The sequence below is a fragment of the Canis lupus genome, chromosome 11 (assembly GCF_011100685.1).
Source record: "Canis lupus familiaris isolate Mischka breed German Shepherd chromosome 11, alternate assembly UU_Cfam_GSD_1.0, whole genome shotgun sequence".
Lineage (NCBI taxonomy): Eukaryota > Metazoa > Chordata > Mammalia > Carnivora > Canidae > Canis > Canis lupus.
Window position 1 is genome coordinate 74,191,543 of NC_049232.1, and position 18,935 is coordinate 74,210,477.

Genomic DNA, 18,935 nt, shown 5'->3' on the forward strand with positions numbered 1-18,935 from the left:
ATCAAAATAACACTCTAGAACAATCAATTTAAGTAATCAATCATACTTTTCTTGCCCAGAATGTCTGGAGTCCATTTGGGATTTCTCAACAGAAGTTTCACGCACAAGTTACACAATGATTAACTCACATAAAAGTAATTAACTAGGTGGCAAAATTTTGTAGCAACTCAATATCACTATTTGATACTGTCTCTATATCTGACAAACTCTTACACTGGCTGAAATGGCTCTCAGCTTTTGGATGTTTGCCGTTTGCCCTACAATGCTACCCCTAGCTGATGTATAAAAGTACTTACCTGACTCATAAGAGATATCTAAAGCATTCTCTTCTGGAAACCAGTCCACTGAACTGATCAACTAGGCTAACAAAAAAAAGTAAAAGTGAAATTTACACAGTCACAGTACGTGAGGAAATGCTTTGGTCTTTCCAGGTACAGAGCACAGTTTCTACTAAAAGTCCTCAGAATCAAAAGGAAAACCAGTGAGGGTGGTAAACAGATCTATGGTACGGACAGAAAGACAATAACTACAAATCAGAACACACTGAAGGCAGCAGGGGAAAAATGCATTATAACTAAAAAGAGTGGTTGGAAGAATATAATAGAGCACATGAAACTCAATCTACTTTCAGATTGTTATTTTGCTCCAATAGAAAGAGCTCGGAAAAAAAAAAAAAAAAAGAGAGAGAGAGACAGATTTGGGTTTAAATCCCAACTAGCCAGTACTTCCCAGCTAGTGACTATTGGGCAAACAACTTAACCTCGTTTCAGACATAGGTTCTCTGTAAAACAGGGTAATCCTACTAATTCAGAATTGAAAGGATTAGAGGTAGTGAAAAAATAAAGAGACTGAAAGTAGTAAAAGTAAATAGGATTTCAAAGTATAATAATAATAAGAGCTAACATGTAGAAGGCCGACTTATGCAGGCATTCTAAGTATTTCACATATGTTATCACTTAATCCTTATGAGAACCTGATGAAGTAGGTGCTATTCTTAGGCCCATTTTACAGATGGGGGAATTGAAGCATAGTCCAAGGTCACACAGTAAGTGATAGAATGATTCAAAGCTAGGCGGTCTGGCTCCAGATGATAGTTACCATTAATAATAATAATAATTCTTAGCTTGAACACAAGTTCTCTTTCAGCTTGACTCAGTTGTCCTTTTGTTCCTTCCAAAAAGCTACCCTCTAAAAGCCACAGAACACTGGTCTGCAGTACCTTTCTGCTTTTCCACCTGCCCTTGTACAAATAATTCCACAATTACAGGACTTCATTTCCTCATTTTTTCAAAGTGAAATACTAACTACCCTAGGTTATTATACTTTATAATACAAGATACAAGACTGTTTGCCCAACAACCCTTTTTTTCCCTAGAATAGATGCAATCTCAGGATATAACTGGTTATACAAAAGGGGACCAAAAAAAGGTTTCATGTCAAGCAGGTATGGTACTTTAGGCCTTTTTTGTGGCTAGTGACTATTGTGGTAGGTCTGGGAAAGAATTCCAAATTGCCTCCTTCAGGTTATGCTTGTAAATGGGAGGAAGAGGTAACCAGAGATGAACAAGGCCATTTCTGGCCTCACATTGTAAGTGGTCCAGTTGGAAAATATGCCAGAGTGCTTTGACTCTGCCATCGACATTCAAAGGCCTTTCTGACAGTGTCATTCCCAGAAATAAATAATTTACTATTTAGGATTCTTAAGTTATTGTATAAATATTTACTGAGGACCTACCACATACTAGGACTTAGCCTAGGTTCTAGGGACACAGTGGTTAAAAAAGAGAGAGAGAGAGAGAGTCAAAGACGAAAATCTCTGCCCTTGTGGAACCTACTACATTCTGGTGGTAGTGGGCAGGAGGATTACACTTGAGTTCAGATATTTATTGAGCATTTACTGTGTGCTGAACACTATCCTAAGTAGATGCTAGAGAGTACAGACATCAACAAGACAGCCTATAAGCTACCTGAGGACAAGCAATAGAGTCGTTTACATAAACAAGTAATACTTAAAACAAGAATGTTTAAAAAGCAAGCAATCAAAAGCTATGATATACATAGTAACACTAAATGTATAAGGTACAACAGCATAGCAGGCTGCCTGGATGATGTTTTTCAAGTACAAATAAATTTCTCAGGTGACATCTGTCACTGTTTTTGGCAGCCTAGTATCACTGTATAATTTCCCCACTATTTTAGAATCTGTTCCCATCTGGGGAAAGAATCCTGGCTATCCTACCAGGCTACCAAGGTTCATAATGCCAGATTATTGTTTTCCCTGCCCCCCACCCCCACCTGCATCAGGGCTGGAGCAAGTGTTTGAAGCTCCAACAATCATACCCACCCGCCACTTGGAGTTAGCAACTAAAGATTCAAAGGAATGAGCAAGACGTCCTTTCTCTAGTAGCAGATGAGATGGTTACAGTACCTCACGTTAGTGTCAACGCTGTAAACTCCAGCATCTGACTCAGTGATGGGGTCAGCGGCATATTCAGTGGACCTCTCTGGGGCACGATGGAGCATTATCTTTAGTTCCATATCCTGAATTTGGTTCCCCTGGAGGTTCTGTGAAACCTTCCATATCCTTTTAATAAATTCCACTTCTGTTTAAATCAGCAAGCATTGGCTTGTGTTCCTTACAATTAAGGCCTTTATTAAAACTGAAGGAGATTCCAGGCAGAGGGAACAGTATAAGTAAAATAACAAGAGGCCAGTTAGTTAGCTTACTGATTCAGAAAGGAGGCTCCGAGGCTAGACAGATCAGAATCTGAATCAAGGTTCTATATTTTTTTTTAATTTTCATTTATTTATGATAGTCATACAGAGAGAGAGAGAGAGAGGCAGAGACACAGGCAGAGGGAGAAGCAGGCTCCATGCACCGGGAGCCCGATGTGGGATTCGATCCCGGGTCTCCAGGATCGCGCCCTGGGCCAAAGCAGGCGCTAAACCACTGCGCCACCCAGGGATCCCTCAAGGTTCTATATTTTACTAGCTATGAGACTGCTCAGTGTGTTTAAACTCTCAAAGCCTTGATTCCCACTTAGTAAAGTGGGGATAATAGTGCATATTTCTTATTAGGTTCTTTTGAGAAACAAGGCCATGATAACTCATTTAAAGCTCCTATTATATGACACAGAACAAGACCTCCACAGATGATTGCTTTATTAATATTGACGATGATAAGCATGGTATTTGGGAGGAAATATAAGCAATTTGATTCTGCTGGCATTTAAAGTATAAGAAGGGTGGTAGGAAATGAGGACAAAGATTATGGAGAAGTTACAAGTCATATTAGGAAACTTGAGCTATGGGCTGGGATCACTTATGGTGATTAAATAGGAGAATTATATTGAAGTATAAATGTATTAAACTAGAAGAATAATATAACCGGGTTTTGCACTGGATATATTTCTTCCACACTAGCTCTGTAGTTCAGCCTGACCTCTGTACTTGCACACTGCAGGATGTAGTAAGATACACTGCTATTACTGAGTCTTGCCATACAAACTGAAGCAATTTCTTTCTAATAAATACAAACTGTCAGGGCACCTGGGTGGCTTAGTGCTGGAGCGTCTGCCTCCGACTCAGGTCGTGATCCCGGGGTCCCTAGATCGAGTCTCGCATTGGACTCCCTGCATGGAGCCTCCTTCTCCCTCTCCCTGTGTCTCTGCCTCTGTCTCTCATGAATAAATAAATAAAATATTTTTAAAAAATACAAACTTCCCAAAAGTCTGCATTTGTCAATATGTCTTGCAACTGGATCAGAAGGGGCTGGGTCTATACTTGAAATAACAGCTTCTCCTTTGTCTGATGTGTCTCTCAGATCCTCCTTTGCGTAAGGAGGGAAGTCTGTAACGTGGGGAAGGGGAATGCACCCTCAGGTGATTGGTGAACTATGAACCACATTTGCAATTCTGAGATTCTTCTGACTCTTACATAATCAAATATTACCTCGTACTTTTTACAACATATTGTTTTGCACCAGCATCTTGACCTAGAGTCCATATTAAGTTAAAGATGAAAGACTTTATTGTCAAGTCAAGAACCATCAATACTACCATTTTGCAGTGTGTGGTATTTCTTGCCAAATGCTAATAAGCATTGCATTGCCTCTCTGTTAGCACTAAGCCTTCTGGTGCTGATTTGACAGTCTTTTTTTTTTTTTTTTTTTTTTTTTAAATTTATGATAGTCACACAGAGAGAGAGAGAGAGAGGCAGAGACACAGGCAGAGGGAGAAGCAGGCTCCATGCACCGGGAGCCCGACATGGAATTCGATCCCGGGTCTCCAGGATCGCGCCCTGGGTCAAAGGCAGGCGCCAAACCGCTGCGCCACCCAGGGATCCCTGATTTGACAGTCTTACAGTTAGTTCTGCTTTACATTTATCATGGGTGTCTACCTGTTTAGTCTCATCCAATTTCCACCGTTATTTCCTCTCCCCACCCTTACCCCACATCCATATCTACCTCTGAGAAACACTCTTTGATCTAATTTTGATTTTCCCAGTAGCTACTGAAATCAAACCAGAGTCACTGTGCAATTCAGAATGAGTGCTGAAAAGGACAATATAAGGGCTTCCTGGGGGATGCTAGGGAAGGTGACAAAAACAGAACCTAAAAAGTGTTCTGTATCCACTGAATGCTTTATTTCATTTCTGCTACTGCTATCTGCTTTGACAGTGCAGCATAGTTTAGTTAAAAGAGAAAAAGAACACAGACTTTTAAGTCAGACAGAGGTGGGTTTGAATTCTAGGTCAACACTCAAGCACCCTATTAGGCTGGCACTGTTATACTCATGTTACAGATGACCATATAGAAGCCCAGGGAGATTATGTGACTTGGGCTGTGTATGTGCATGTTATATTTGGCATGCTTTCAAAAATGTCAATGTGCAACCAATGTAAAATTGAGTGGTCATGTCTTTCTATAGGCCCCAGTCTTATTTTCACTTTACTGGTCATTTGTGGCTAGAGCTCAATACCTACAAAAGACCCAGAGGATTACATACCTGCTAGAACTGGACAATGGCTGCTTCAGGGAATCCCCAGAGTCACCATCTTTGCATTTGCTTTTTGAAAATAGCTTCCATTCAGCTCAGTTCCGAGCAGTACCATTACTGTGTATCTGGCAATACGGCACAGAGTAATTCTGGCTTGGCCTCGGCCACTCTTGACAGGACAGGAGGTAGACTTTTGCATCAAGCATATTGGTCCTACCTGTACCTTAGAATCACCTGTTAGAAAAGGTTGATCTGTGACAACGTGCAAGTCTTCTGATTACCAATGGGTTGCCAGTCCCCAGATCACGGCAGGGAAGCTGACGTGTATTAATCTAGAATTGACAGAGTTCACTCTGCTGTTTTTTAAACATGGTGAATGTAATAAAGCAATATTAATAATAACGATAGCCAACTCTGAAGGTTTACTACGTGCTGATTATTAAGCACAACTAAGTTTTTTATGTGCATTAATTTAATCCTCTCTCAATAACACTATAGTTCATTACCTCTTTGATTTAAAAGTTATAGCCTTTTCTTCACAAAACTCAGAGAACAGAGATTATTATGTGAGGTAGATATCAGTTTCCTGGAGGCCAGAGTCAATTTTTTGGCATGTTCTTTAGCACAGAATCCAGGCCTTTTTTGGCAATATCTGAGCCAGGCAGATGGACACTTTGACTTTCCTCAACATAGATTTGAAAATATCAAATGCCTGGCTTGGTTCCAGACTGCTTTGGGCTTTTGAGGACCACTTGAACCCAAGAAAAATCGTGCTTGTGCTAGAACAGACACATGAGAAACAGTCGCTAGTTTGGTTCTGACAAGGAGTACCAAGTCTCAAGTAAAGCATTATATGGAATCTGAGATCTCCATTCAAAATGGATTCACATTCTTTTTGGTGATATAACAAATAATTTAAATGTGGTGAATTATTTCCCATTTTGATCTGTCATATACTTGACTTCAGAAGAGTGCTAAATCCAACTCACGTGTCTGTTTTTTATTTAAAAAAAAAAGTGATTTTGTGAGAAACAGAGCAATGTATGTAGTAATTAAATATTAAACTCAATGATTAGCTGTGGGCTTTTCATAGATTAAAAAAACTTTATCGTTTAGTTATTTTTTTCTGTAATTATCAGGAAGCATCTAATACAGTTACTTAGCATTCAGATTTTGATCATTCAGATTACAGTAATATCACTAATACTACTACTTTCAACTTCAATTTGAAAGATTTCCCATTTTAAAACGTTAAAAATACTTGAAATATATTATGTTTAAGGGGTGCCTGTGTGGCTCAGTCAGCTAAGTGTCTGCCTTCAGCTCAGGTCATGATCTCAGGGCCCTGGGATCCAGCCCCACAGCTGCTTCTCCCCCTGCCTACTGCTCACGCTCTCTTTCGCACCTCTCTCTCAAATAAACAAATAAATAAAATCGTCATATAAATATATATATGTATATACACACACACACACACACACACACACATACACAATGTTTAAGAGCAGTATCAGAGCAATAATACATCCATATAGAATTATCTCAATGACAGAGAAGGGAATAAAGTAAATATAGATGTAAAAAAATTCTCTAGTTTTCACTAAAATGTTAACTTTATAGTTATCTGAGTTCATTTTTTGTCTTTACACTTCTTTGCATTTTCTAAAATGAACACATTATTTTTATAATCGTAAAAAAAGGTTAAGGGAATCCCTTTCTACACAGCTCAGCCAAAAGTAATATTAAACATGTACAAAAGAGCAACTTATTTATAAGTTTAATATAAGATAAAGATTATTTTATTTTCTCAAGGTAGTATATGAAGAAAAATAATACTGAAGCATCCCAAACTTTAAAAAAATACCATTACTGTCTATAAATTATACAAATATATAATTACAAAACAGTATAAAATTATACTTTGCATAAAGAAGCCACATTATAAATGCATCTGCTTCTTTGTTGCGTTTAGTCAAAAGCTATCAGGAAAGAATACCAGAAAACAGTTCTAATTCTATAAAGCCATTGCATTTGAGAAAAGCCCACAGAAATCTGCACGTGAGACTTCTCAAAAAATCTTGGAAGACTGAGCGTAAGGAACAGGCTTCATCTTCTAGTCAGAGAAGCTAAGTCCCAGAGCCATTTAAAAAATAGATGTTCAGGGACCTACAAAGTGAATAGAAAGGCAGACTGGAATTCAGTTCTGACTGCTCTACTGATTAGCTAAACCATTCGGCTCTGCTTCTGTGGACAAGTTGAAGCAACAAACTAACTTAGAAACTAAAACCAGTTGAACAGGATAGGTTTGCATGCAATACACCAACAATTCAACATAATAACACCCAACAGCTAGATTGCTTTGTATTTTTGGTACGCTTTACAACTATTCATTAACCCACACAACATCAATGGATGGTGGGGCTATATTGTTAATGCATTTCATACACAATGAATAAGTAAAAACATACTGAAGGATTACAATGACTATAAAATCAAATGAGAAACCTACAGCAGAAAAAGTCCAATGCCTTCCTCTAATCAAACTTCAATCCACAAATAAAAACAGGGTAAGTTTGTTGAAATACTTTTTTCCTTATTTTTTTCATTAATACTTCCCAAACTGAACATAACATCCTAAAAATGATAGATGAGACTGAAGAGGACCCAAAAGCAACAGTCCATTCAATTTCCTTCAGAGATGACAACATGTAAACTTTCCCCAGAACAATTTTTTTATTTATCTATTCATGAGAGACACACAGAGAGCGAGCAAGAGAGGCAGAGACACAGGCAGAGGGAGAAGCAGGCTCCCTGCAGGGAGCCCGACATGCGGGACTCGATCCCGGACCCCAGGATCACGCCCTGAGCGGAAGGCAGACGCTCACGGGTCTGTTGAACAGTCACTGAACCCCTCAGGCATCCCTCCCTAGAATATTTTTTAAGGATTACACCTTTAAAAATCATTTCCAAAATTAAAAGGAATTAGAAAATATTATGTTCTCCCTATAATTAACAATGATACTCATAATCTCTTCTTTTTGCTCACATACATCAAATTAAAAGCACTAGATTTTTTTAAACAAATAATAAAAATATAGTAAGATGCCTGGTAATATGCCAGTTTCTAGGAAGCATCTAAGACTGAAACTAAAGTCACAAAAATGAGTTATCTACAGAGTCTACAATTTACTAAGTAGGATCATTTAATATTCTCTAGTCAGGTTGAAAATATTCCTACTCTTTATCATTTTCCCTATGACCACACAGAAATACATTGCTTTTTCCAACCGAATGAATTTCCCCTCCTTTCAGAGCTGAGCTGTCTCCCTGGCAAGCATATCATATAGAACAGCTGTTATATTACCAGTATAAAAGCAATTTTATCTCATCTAATTGCAAAACATATGGGCAGAATGAAACCGAACTTTTGGGGGCTCTGTATCTTTAAAGGAAGAAATAATCAAAGTTCTTCTATTGGTAAAAGCTGCGAACAATGCTATGAATTCTGATTTTGCACAATTTAAGCAAGATATATTTCACTAAACTTCTTTAATTAATTTTAAGTGCATGTTTTACATCCCCAAACAGAATGACATGGATAAAGAACCAGCTCCATTTTCAGCCTCTGCTAAGATCTCAGCTAAACCTGCCCTGGAGATAATAGATATGTCGATCCTACTCTGTGTTTAAGATTTATCAGGCCTCAAAAAAAAAAAAAAAAGATTTATCAGGCCTCAAGAATAGTTTCCTTTCTTGAGTATTGTCTTCAGTAATCTATTTTCTTCAGAACCACAACTCAATGAGACTAAGCAAATATCTCGGATGCAGATCACAATTGCTGAGTCAATGTCAAGAATTAAAAATTAAACTAGCTCTGATATCACATGACTTGATCTCACATAAATAAAAGTTTACCAAGCTTATCACAACTTTTTATCCATTTTTTCCATTTTATTCATTTATTTTATTACTGTGAAGTGAAAATTGGAAAATTCACAAAAACACAGAGGGGTAATTTAAATGACCCATAATCCCATTAGTTAGCTTTAGCCACTTCACATTTTGGTATATTTCTCTTTTCCTAATGTATATTGCTACAAAATATAATAACATATTATATTTAGGCTGCATAATAGTTTAGAGATTACCCTAATTTCTTTATCACAGAAGTTTAGAGTAGAAGAATTTCCATTTCAAAAATCTTTACTGAAAGAACAAAGCCAGTATGTAAACCAAATGAGAGTGGAGCTGATTCTGGGGCACCTGGGGGGCTCAGTCAGTTAAGTGTCTGCCTTTGGCTCAGGTCATGATCCCAGGGTCCTGGGATGGAGCCCTACATCAGGATCCCTGTTCAGCAGGGAGTCTGCCTCTCCAACTCTTTTACCCCTCTGCTCCTGCTCTCTCTCTCTCAAATAAAACGTTTTTAAAAAGAGAGAGTGGAGCTGATTCAAGTGTGGGCAATGATGTAGAGGTGCGAGGTGAGGGTTGGGAGGGCAATGATGTAGGGGTAGGGGTGAGAGGTGAGGATTGGGAGAAGGGCCCAGAAGTAGACCCACTTGGCCTCCTCAGTCTCTATACTTGCTCTAAGTAAGGTTCATACTAGTCCTGTAAGTGAACAGTGAAAGGAGAAGAGTTCACTTCTAAAATAAGGGGAAAGGCCATGAGGTTACGTTATTTTCCCCAAGAATATACTGCAAGTAGAGTACAGCAACAAGCATGCCCTCTTCCTCACTCATTCAATCATTAAATATTTATTGAGAATCTGTTTTGGGCTGGACACTAGGGACACAACTGTAAAGAAAATGAATAGAAGTCCCTGCCCTCATGGACTTTATAAGCCTGATGTGCCTAAAGAAGCTACTTTTCCTTTCTGAGTCTCTATATTTGCCATCCATAAAGCACGGATAATAAGATCAACTGCATTGTTGAAGAGTGAAGTGACATGACGTATGGGGGAAAAGAATCCCAATAGGTAACTAGACATATAATAATATGTGCTCAGTTAACAGCAGTTACTATTCCAGCCAAAGTGTCAAATGTTAGGTTGGATTTGCTTCAATGTGGATGGGACTGGAGGGTATGATGCTGAGTGAAGTAAGTCAATCGGAGAAGGACAAACATATGGTCTCACTCATATGGGGAATATAAGAAATAGTGAAAGGAGAGGAACTGAGTGGGAAAAATTAGTGAGGGCGACAGAACATGAGAGACTCCTAACTCTGGGAAACAAACACAGGGTTGCGGAAGGGGAGGCGGGCAGGGGGATGGGGTGACGGGGTGACGGGCACGGAGGGGGGCACTTGACGGGATGAGCACTGGGTGTTAGAGTGTATGTTGTCAAATCGAACTCCAATAAAAAAACAATACACAAAAAAAATATTAGGTTGGAAATGAGAAGTGAGAGTGTCAAATCTCTTTGCAACTAACGTACTGATTTGAGGCAATACACCTGAAATTGTATATTAAGATAATCCCAAACAGATTTCTACACCAGAAAATAAGTAAATAATATATCAATCTGGAAAAAAAAAAAGGAAATTTACATGAGCCCGCCCAATCAAGTGCCATAGTCCACCTGGTCATCTCCATCACACTTACTTTCAAGGACTAGTAGGCTCTTTAATTACCCAGAGTGCCTGGCAAAGAAAATATAAAGAAATCCTCATCCTCAAATACCGTCTTTCCATCCCTTAATTATGGGCGGCAAAATCAGTCAAAGATTTATATTTAACAAAGTAAACCTAAAAGACAACAGTTTGAAATACAAAATACCAAATGTGAACCCACCAAATACCTGTAAAGGTTGGTCAATATTCGCCAATTAAAGTACTAACAGAGGAAAAGAAGTTAAGTCTTTATTCACTCATGTACTACCCAGAACTCAACTAAATATGGATGTCAAAGTCTTGGAGACTCCAAGAACACCTTGTAAACTGTAAAGTACTGCACACTTGTTAATATTGGAAGCACTCTGTTCACTATTAACCTTAATTAGATTTCTACAAAGGAAATTCTGTCATTCAAAAGATCAAACATTTATTTCTCAACCAAATTAAACCTTCCATATTGGTATGCAGCCCAAATCCACCTACCCAGCAAAAACATTTTATTTATAAGTAGAAAAATAAATTTGCTACTTATTCAAAGTACTTAATTTTTTTTTTGAAGCAGATAACTTCTGTGATGACAGTTTTTTCTGTAGTGTTCCTCAGTTGAAGAAAGAAAAACAAAATCTAGGCAATAAAAAAAAAACAGCCCAGAGCAAAAAGAAAAACTTTTCTCTCATTATTTTCATAAAGAGAGAGTTAATATCATGTCCTGAATACTATACAAATTATGACACTTTCTTCTCAAATAGGCTTAATGATCTAAATTAAATAGACTAAAAACAAATCCATAGGAAAAAAGTCAAAGTCACAGAGAAAGACAGACAGGTTTTGTTCAGAGTGCAAAGTGTTCAACCCTGTGCACCCTGTTACCAGGACATCTTCAAGGACGTCTTTTGTTCCTCCAGAAAGACTTCTTGGAAGAATTGGGCTTTGAGGAGGCACTGAAGGAGGACAAAGTGGTAAATTGTTAAATAGAGAGGATAATTTGATTCCTTAAAGAACATGAAAGAATGGATGGGGCTAAGAATAAAAGACAACAATGAGAGGGACATATAGAGGAATTTAAAGTGAAAAAATGAGCAAGGAAAACAGAGGAGAGTTTTTTTTTCCCCTTAATGAAGGAAAAATAATGGGGAGAGATTTCTTGTGACAATAATACTCATCTGTGAAACAGCAGCATTACCACAAGGATTATGTTGACACAAATTTATCACATGTACTTAGAAGCGACATCTACAAGGATAATTTTTCAGATAATCTTTTACTGTGTTCCAAACACATATGTGTCCAAACATTATCTTTTTCATCACAATTTTAAAAAATATCCCTTCAAAGTTACTAATGTAGTCTGGGTGTTGTTTCCAGTGAAAAGCAGAAAAACCAAAATGTATACTTTAAAAGAGACTAAGTGACCACAGAAAAGGTGCCTGTAACATAATCTCAACGTTAGAAATAAAGATTTTTATACCACATACATCTACAGTAAATAAACAAAAAATCAAGATCAAGGCAAAAGCATGAATTAAAGCTATTTATAACTAAAAATATCATCTAACACTGTCTTTCAGCTAAACGAGATCTTATATTTCTATTCTCTTCTGATCTATTAAGTGCCCTAGAGCAGTAATCTCTCTACCCATAATTTACCCATCGGTAAAAACAGTACTGTGATACTCTTCTTCCATTCTTTTTATAAGGGTGCCAGGACGTCTGGAAGTTAATATATACATGTTTTGAAACGCTGAGATGAAATGTAATGCACACTTTAATTTTATGGGTTTAAAAAAAAAAAAAAAAAAACGAGATAAAAAGACCTAGTCAGATTATTTCAATGTGTAAATTTTCAATTAGCCAGAAGGCTTCCTGGGGTCATAATTCAGAAGATTTGAAACTAACATTATGGTGCTTAACTATGCTGTTCCAAAAACAAATCAGACTAAGGAATTTCTACAGAAATCTAGGCACTTAGGCCAAGAATAAGATACAGTAAATTTGAGAAGTCCCTGGGCCTGGTCCTAAAAAGACTACAGACAAACATCTCTATCACAGACCATATTAAAATCTAATCAAAGGAAGAACTAGAACTACAATTTAAAACCACAGTTGTAAAACACTATAAAACGAAATCCAAAGAGGTGAATGAATAGATACAATGGAGTGAAGGGAGTAAATGCTAGTAGAACAGTAGGAATTTTCTCAGATTAGTATCCAAGAACCAATAATTTTTAGCAAAATAGTTTCCTTCTCTTCTCTTCTTTGTAACTATATCCTTAAATGCCAATAATACGGATTCTGGAGCCAGTGTGACTAAGTTTGAATCTACGATCTGCTGTAACTGGGCTTCTGTGAGCCCCAGTTTCCTTATCTACAAGACGAGGATAATAATAGTATCTGACTCAACTGTACCTAACTGTTGTAAGGATTAAATAAATTGATGTAAGTAAGGCACTCAGAACACTGCCTGCCTGGACCAAAAGTATGTACGTGTTTGCAATTACTGGTCCATAAGCCCTCCGACCTGATGCCAACTACCAGAAAATCCAAAATCCCCAATTTTTCAACCCTGGCAGCAAAACCTGACCCAAACAAATGCAGGGCTATTTACAGTCTTTAGTTATCCCACTCACTGTAAATGTACAGGCATTTCTGCTACAAATATCTTCACGTATTAGATCATAGGATGCTGCCCCAGACTTCACTTAATTAAGCTCACACAATATTTATTAACTTCCTAAAATCCAGGAAAAAAAAAAAAAAAAAAGATCTAAATTCTGAAACACATCCAGCCCACAGGTTTTGGATAAAAGATCGTGGACCTACATTACCTTTGGAGCCTGAACAATTTCTATGTCCCTAAAATGAACGGCATCTTCTTAAAGAACCACAAGCAAATAACGCTCTGTACCTAGAGCAGAGAATTGTAGGATGAAGAAAACTGTACTGAGTACAGTTAGGAGGGCCCTGTACACCCAGTTTGTTCCTTTCAAACAAAATCCATTCATGATATTTTACTTACATGTCGTATTAGTCAGAATTTTCCAGCTCTAAATTCTAAGGCTTGCTTAAACAAAGCCTATTCTCTTAACTTAGATCATAAATAAGTGATTAATGCTCTTTGTGGGCATTAATGTGGTCCTGAATCATGCATACCAAATCATCACAGAACTTTGAGCTAGAAGAGACTCTTGAGAACTAAACTATTACTCTTTCCCTTCCAAACTATTTTATCATCCATAAATTTACTCTCCCCAATGAGGTAAGAACAACCTGCTCTAACTTGTCCTTAGACTCTGTCTATAGGAACACCCTGTAGGCGAATGTGAATAAACTGGGTGGGGTACACTGACAGACTTGGGATCTAAAAGGATGGCTTGAATCTCACACAATAAATCTACACGCCTGGCAAACGTCTCCGTTCATACTTTAGAAAATAACAAGAATTTCCCAGTCCGGAATGAAGAAACACTCATCTAGTACATGTTTTGTTTTGTTTTGTTTTAAAAAAAAGGCCTAGTTATCTTAATGGACTCAATGAGTCAACATCATAATGTGGCTGCCAAAAACGCTACTGTGATTAGGAACCCACTACATCAACAGCAGTACAGCATCCAGAAGGAACGAGGTAACTGCCCTCCCCACCGCAAGCTAGTCAGGACACATCTGCAGTATTACGTTCAGCTCCACACTTTGAGAGAGATGCAGGAAGACTGAAAAAGTCCAGAAGAGGGGTGACCAGGACAGTGGCGAAATCCAACACCATGTCACGTAAAGAACAGTTGAAGGAGCTGAAGCTAGGTGCTCCAGACTCGGAGAGCACGGGATCACATCCCAAAGTCCTGAAGAACAGTCATGGCACAGAGAGAGCGGACTTGTGCATGGCCCCACAGGGCACAGCCACGGCCAGTCGGTGTCAACAACAGAGAGAGAGATTTCAGCTAACTCTTGGAAGTATTTCTTAACACGTGGGGCCACGCTAGGAGGTAGTGGTGTCTAGCCCTAAAGGCCCGTAGCTTTAAGAATCAAACATTTGTCATCACCTTAGTCTCTTACTTCTGGTAACTACCGTTTTCTGGCATCACAGCCCCTCCCTCAACTCTTCTTAAATGCCTACCCAGCCAACCAATCAGCCAAATGTTTTGCCAAGCCTGTGGGAGGAAAGTGCCTGTTTGCTGGGCAATTAGTTTCAGTTTGCAGATCAGGTCCTTATAAACAAAAGAGGGCCCTAATTGAGGGGCAGGAAAGAGCTCTCAGATAGGCCTCTATGAAAGAAATTCTTCTTAAGTCAAAGAGCGTCTAGAAGACCCATCTAGTCCATAATGTATCGTCAAGGGCATTCGGTCCTCACAGAACACTAAAATAAACACCCAGCACAAGCCCATCTTCCCAAATGCCAGGGAAGCCAACTCTGCAAGTCAAACGAGGTCTCTCAAGATCAGCTAGACGCGTGTTCTGTTGGAAGCAGACTGGACCCCGTGCTCAGATCAAAAGGCCATCCTCGATCGTGTCACACCCTAAAGCTAAAGCCACCTGTCAACAGGCCCACAAAGCTCAGGTCAGCCGCCGAGGACCAGACACAGGCAGCCCACCGAGAATTCACACACACGGCAAGTATGGGCTATGTTAGAGCTAAGACACAGAAGAGCTACCGAAGTTGGACAGCCTTCGAAAACTGTCATCACCCAAAGACCACGACAGACATAGGTACCCGCTAGTCCACGGAGCTCGACTAAAGCCTGAACAGTTCAGATGGCACGTATCAGTCAATCCAGCTTTACTTCACGTGCAGCTGGGTCCTTCAAAACTTCAGCTGAAGAACTGGAGAATATGTCCATGATGGACTTAACAAGAACACATTCTTCTCTGGGTTTGTTTGGTTTTTTTTTTAAAGATTTTATTTATTTATTCATAGAGAGAGAGAGAGAGGCAGACGGAGAAGCAGGCTCCATGCAGGGAGCCTGATGTGGGACTCGATCCCGGGACCCCAGGATCACACCCCAGGCTGCAGGCGGCGCCAAACCGCTGCGCCACCAGGGCTGCCCTTCTCTGGGCTTTTTAAAACAAATCCCAGAAGCGATCTAAGTGTCTGTACATAAGGGATTGGTTTTTAAAAATCACATTATTTTTATGCCAAAAAATGTGACTGTCAAGACGAATAAGGTAGATCTTAAGTACGGACGTGGGGGGAAAAAAAGTTCACAATATATAGGTAAGCGAATACAGCAAGCTGTAAAACAGTACGTGTAGAATTATTTTGAGCTTTCACAACTATTTTTAAAAACCCTCTGTGTACATATGTTCATATACGCCCAGAAAAATGTCTGAAAAGAGATCAAACTGTTAACAGTAGTAACCTCCAGGGACTGACAGGAATTAGGAAGCGGTAAAGGAGTGACTTTCCCTTTTTCCTTTGTAGACTTCTGGTTGTTTGTATTTTTTGGAAGTAAAGGTCTGTGATTTAAAAACAACAATGCAGGGGATCCCTGGGTGGCTCAGCGGTTTGGCGCCTGCCTTTGGCCCAGGGCGCGATCCTGGAGACCCGGGATTGAGTCCCATGTCGGGCTCCCGGTGCATGGAGCCTGCTTCTCCCTCTGCCTGTGTCTCTGCCTCTCTCTCTATCATAAATAAATAAATAAATCTTTAAAAATAAATAAATAAATAAATAAATAAATAAATAAATAAATAAATAAATAAACAATGCAAAAATCATAAAGGTAAAACACCATCAACTACGAAGACTTACTAATCATTCAAAATAAGTGATCTTGCTACTAACTGCTACTGTGTGCTTCAAACTAAAAAATCTAATTCTTCCTTTTTCCATTATATTTTACTGCTACAACAACAAGATTATCACATTACTACTAGGTCTCAAAAAAAAAAAAAAAAACAAAGAACAACAAAAACTGTAGTCTTTAGAATAACACACACGTGGTGCTTGCTCTGCACCGGGAACTGTTCTAAGCACCATAAATGTATTAACTTAGTTAATCTTCGCAGCAATCCTATGAAGTAAGTACTATTATTATCTTCGTTTCGCGGCTGAAGAGGGGTTAGGTGACCTGCCCAAGATTACATGGTTAATAACGGGCAGAGCCCGGACTCAAACCAGAGTCCACACTCGGAGCCACTGCGCTTCCTGTCTCTTAGGAAGATGTCAATCTCTCTATACCAAAGCCAAAAAAGGTCACAGTCAAAATCCAGCTAGTTAATATACTCCTTCAAGCTAGAAGAGACGCAAACTTAGCTTTTTATGGTCGAATAATCTACATTCCTACCGATGTCAACGCCAAGCTCCGACCCAAGACTCGAGACGGTATTGAGACTCATAATCATGTGGGCAAACTCTCTACAAATTCGAGTATAGTCCAAAGTCCACGCCTGACTCTGCAAGCAAAGCACCGAGTCTGGGAGTCAGGTCAGAGACCCGTTAACCTGAGTCCAGCCTGGCCCACAGTGTGGGCCCCTCTGCACACCCTGACTTCGGCAAAGGAGTCCAGAAGCTCCTGCCTGACGTCTTGACAGGGTGGCTTTGATTTGCTGGGTTCCAGGCCCACTTTCGGTTAAAAGGAGGCGAGAACACGAGTTGTCCGGGGCTTTGCTTCCATCAGCAGGAAGAGGAGCCTGTCTTCTCTGTGGATCCGAGACAGACACAGGCGTCCCTCGCCATCCTCGGGGCTGAGCACTGTGGCTGGGGCGGGGGGACGGGCACCCCCGCTCGCACTGTGACGTGTCCCAACACACTGACCTGGTAATTGAGGAAGAAAATCGCGGTGCAGGGAGGGGAGTTAACCTAATTCCCAGGCGTGCGCAACCTAGATACACACCTGTCCCACAGGACCCGCTGAATCCGCTAATTTGCAGGGAAAACCCGGATTACAACGGCTTTTTTTTCCTTCTTCCCTTTTCCCGGCCTCGAGCGGCCCTCCCGGCGGCGCACGCCCCAGCCCCAGCCCCAGCCGCAGCCCCAGCCGCAGCCCCAGCCCCAGCCCCAGCCCGTGGCCGCCTGCGGGGGCGCCCGCACAGGTGCGCAGGACGCCGGGGCGCGGGGCGGAGGCTGGGGAGGCGGCGCGGACCTGGGCCCGGAGCCGGAGCCGCAGCCTCTCCAACTTCCCGGAGCGGCCGGGCCAGTGTGCGGCCGCCGGGGGGTCGGCGGGGGGCGGGAGCGCCGTCTCCGCGGGCGCCCGGGGAGGCCCAGCTGGGGGCGGGGGGGGGGGACTCACCTGGGGGCGCGGCGGCAGGTGCGGCGGGGGCGGCGGGCGGGAGGTCGGTCGGGGTCGGGGTCGGGGTCGGAGCCGGGGTCGCGGCCGAGGTCGGGGTCGCGGCCGGGGCTGGAGTCGGGGTCGCGGCCGAGGTCGGGGCTGGAGCCGGGGTCGGAGCCGGGGTCGGGGTCTCGGTCGCGGCCGGGGTCGGGGTCGCGGTCGGGGTCGCGGCCGGGGTCGGGGCCGGGGCGCGGGGCGGCGGCCGGGGCGTGGGCGGCGCGGCGCCGGGGTCCGGGTCGGGGTCCGCGGGGGCCGTGGGGGCCGCGGCGGCGCGCGGGGCGTGCGGCGAGGGCGAGGGCGAGGGCGAGGGCGAGGGGGGCGGGGGCGGGGGCGGCGGGGAGGCGGGGCGGCCGAGCGGGCTCCCCGGCCCCGGGCCCCGCGCCGCGTCCACCTGCCCCGCGGCCCCGCCGGCCGGGACGGTCCCCGCCGAGACGGAGACGGAGGCGGCGGCGGCGGCGGCGGCGGCGCAGCAGAGCAGGGCGACGGCGCGCAGGCTCGGCAGGCTCCTCATGGCGCGCGGGGCTCCGCCGTGCGTTCACGCGGTCGTGGCGTCGGCCGCTCGGGCATCCCGCCGTCCCCGCGCCCGCACCCGCACCCGCGCCCGCGCCCGCGCCCGCTCCCGCTCCCGCACCCGGGCCGCCGCCGCCGCGCGCATCGCCTCCTCCCTCTGACAGGCGCCCGGCCCCGCGGGCGGCCCCAGCGCGCAGGCAGCGCCCGGCCCCGCGCGCACGGCCCGCCCTCCGCGACGGGCGGCCGCGCCGGCCAATGGGCGCCCGCGCCGGCCCACGTGACGCGCCCGGGCCCCGCCCCCGAGCGGCCCCGCGGGCCAATGGGCGGGCGTGCGGCGGGGGGCGGGGCCGGGCGGGCGGGGGGCGGCGCGGGCGCGTCTGCGGCCCCGGCTCGGGCGGCCGCGGCTTTGTCTGCCCGGGGAGCGGGGCGCGGGGCGCGGGGCGCGGGGCGCGGGCGGCGGCGGCGGCGGCGGCCGAGCAGACAAAGGACGCGCCCCGCGCGGCGGCCCGAGCTGCTGCTGCCCCGGGGCGGGGGTCGGCTCCGGGAGCCCCCGCCCTGCC

The 18,935-nt window shown here is 43.0% G+C and overlaps 1 protein-coding gene across 1 annotated transcript in view; it reads right to left on the minus strand.

Annotated features, from left to right (window-relative positions):
- Positions 1 to 17,287, minus strand: part of MEGF9 (multiple EGF like domains 9) — a 78,067-nt gene extending 60,780 nt beyond the window's left edge. Inside the window, exon 1 of the mRNA XM_038553247.1 lies at positions 16,882 to 17,287. Coding sequence (XP_038409175.1) covers positions 16,882 to 16,939 — 58 coding nt within the window. The 5' untranslated portion in view covers positions 16,940 to 17,287. The remainder of the gene's footprint in view (positions 1 to 16,881) is intronic.
- Between the last annotated feature and the right edge of the window lie 1,648 nt (positions 17,288 to 18,935).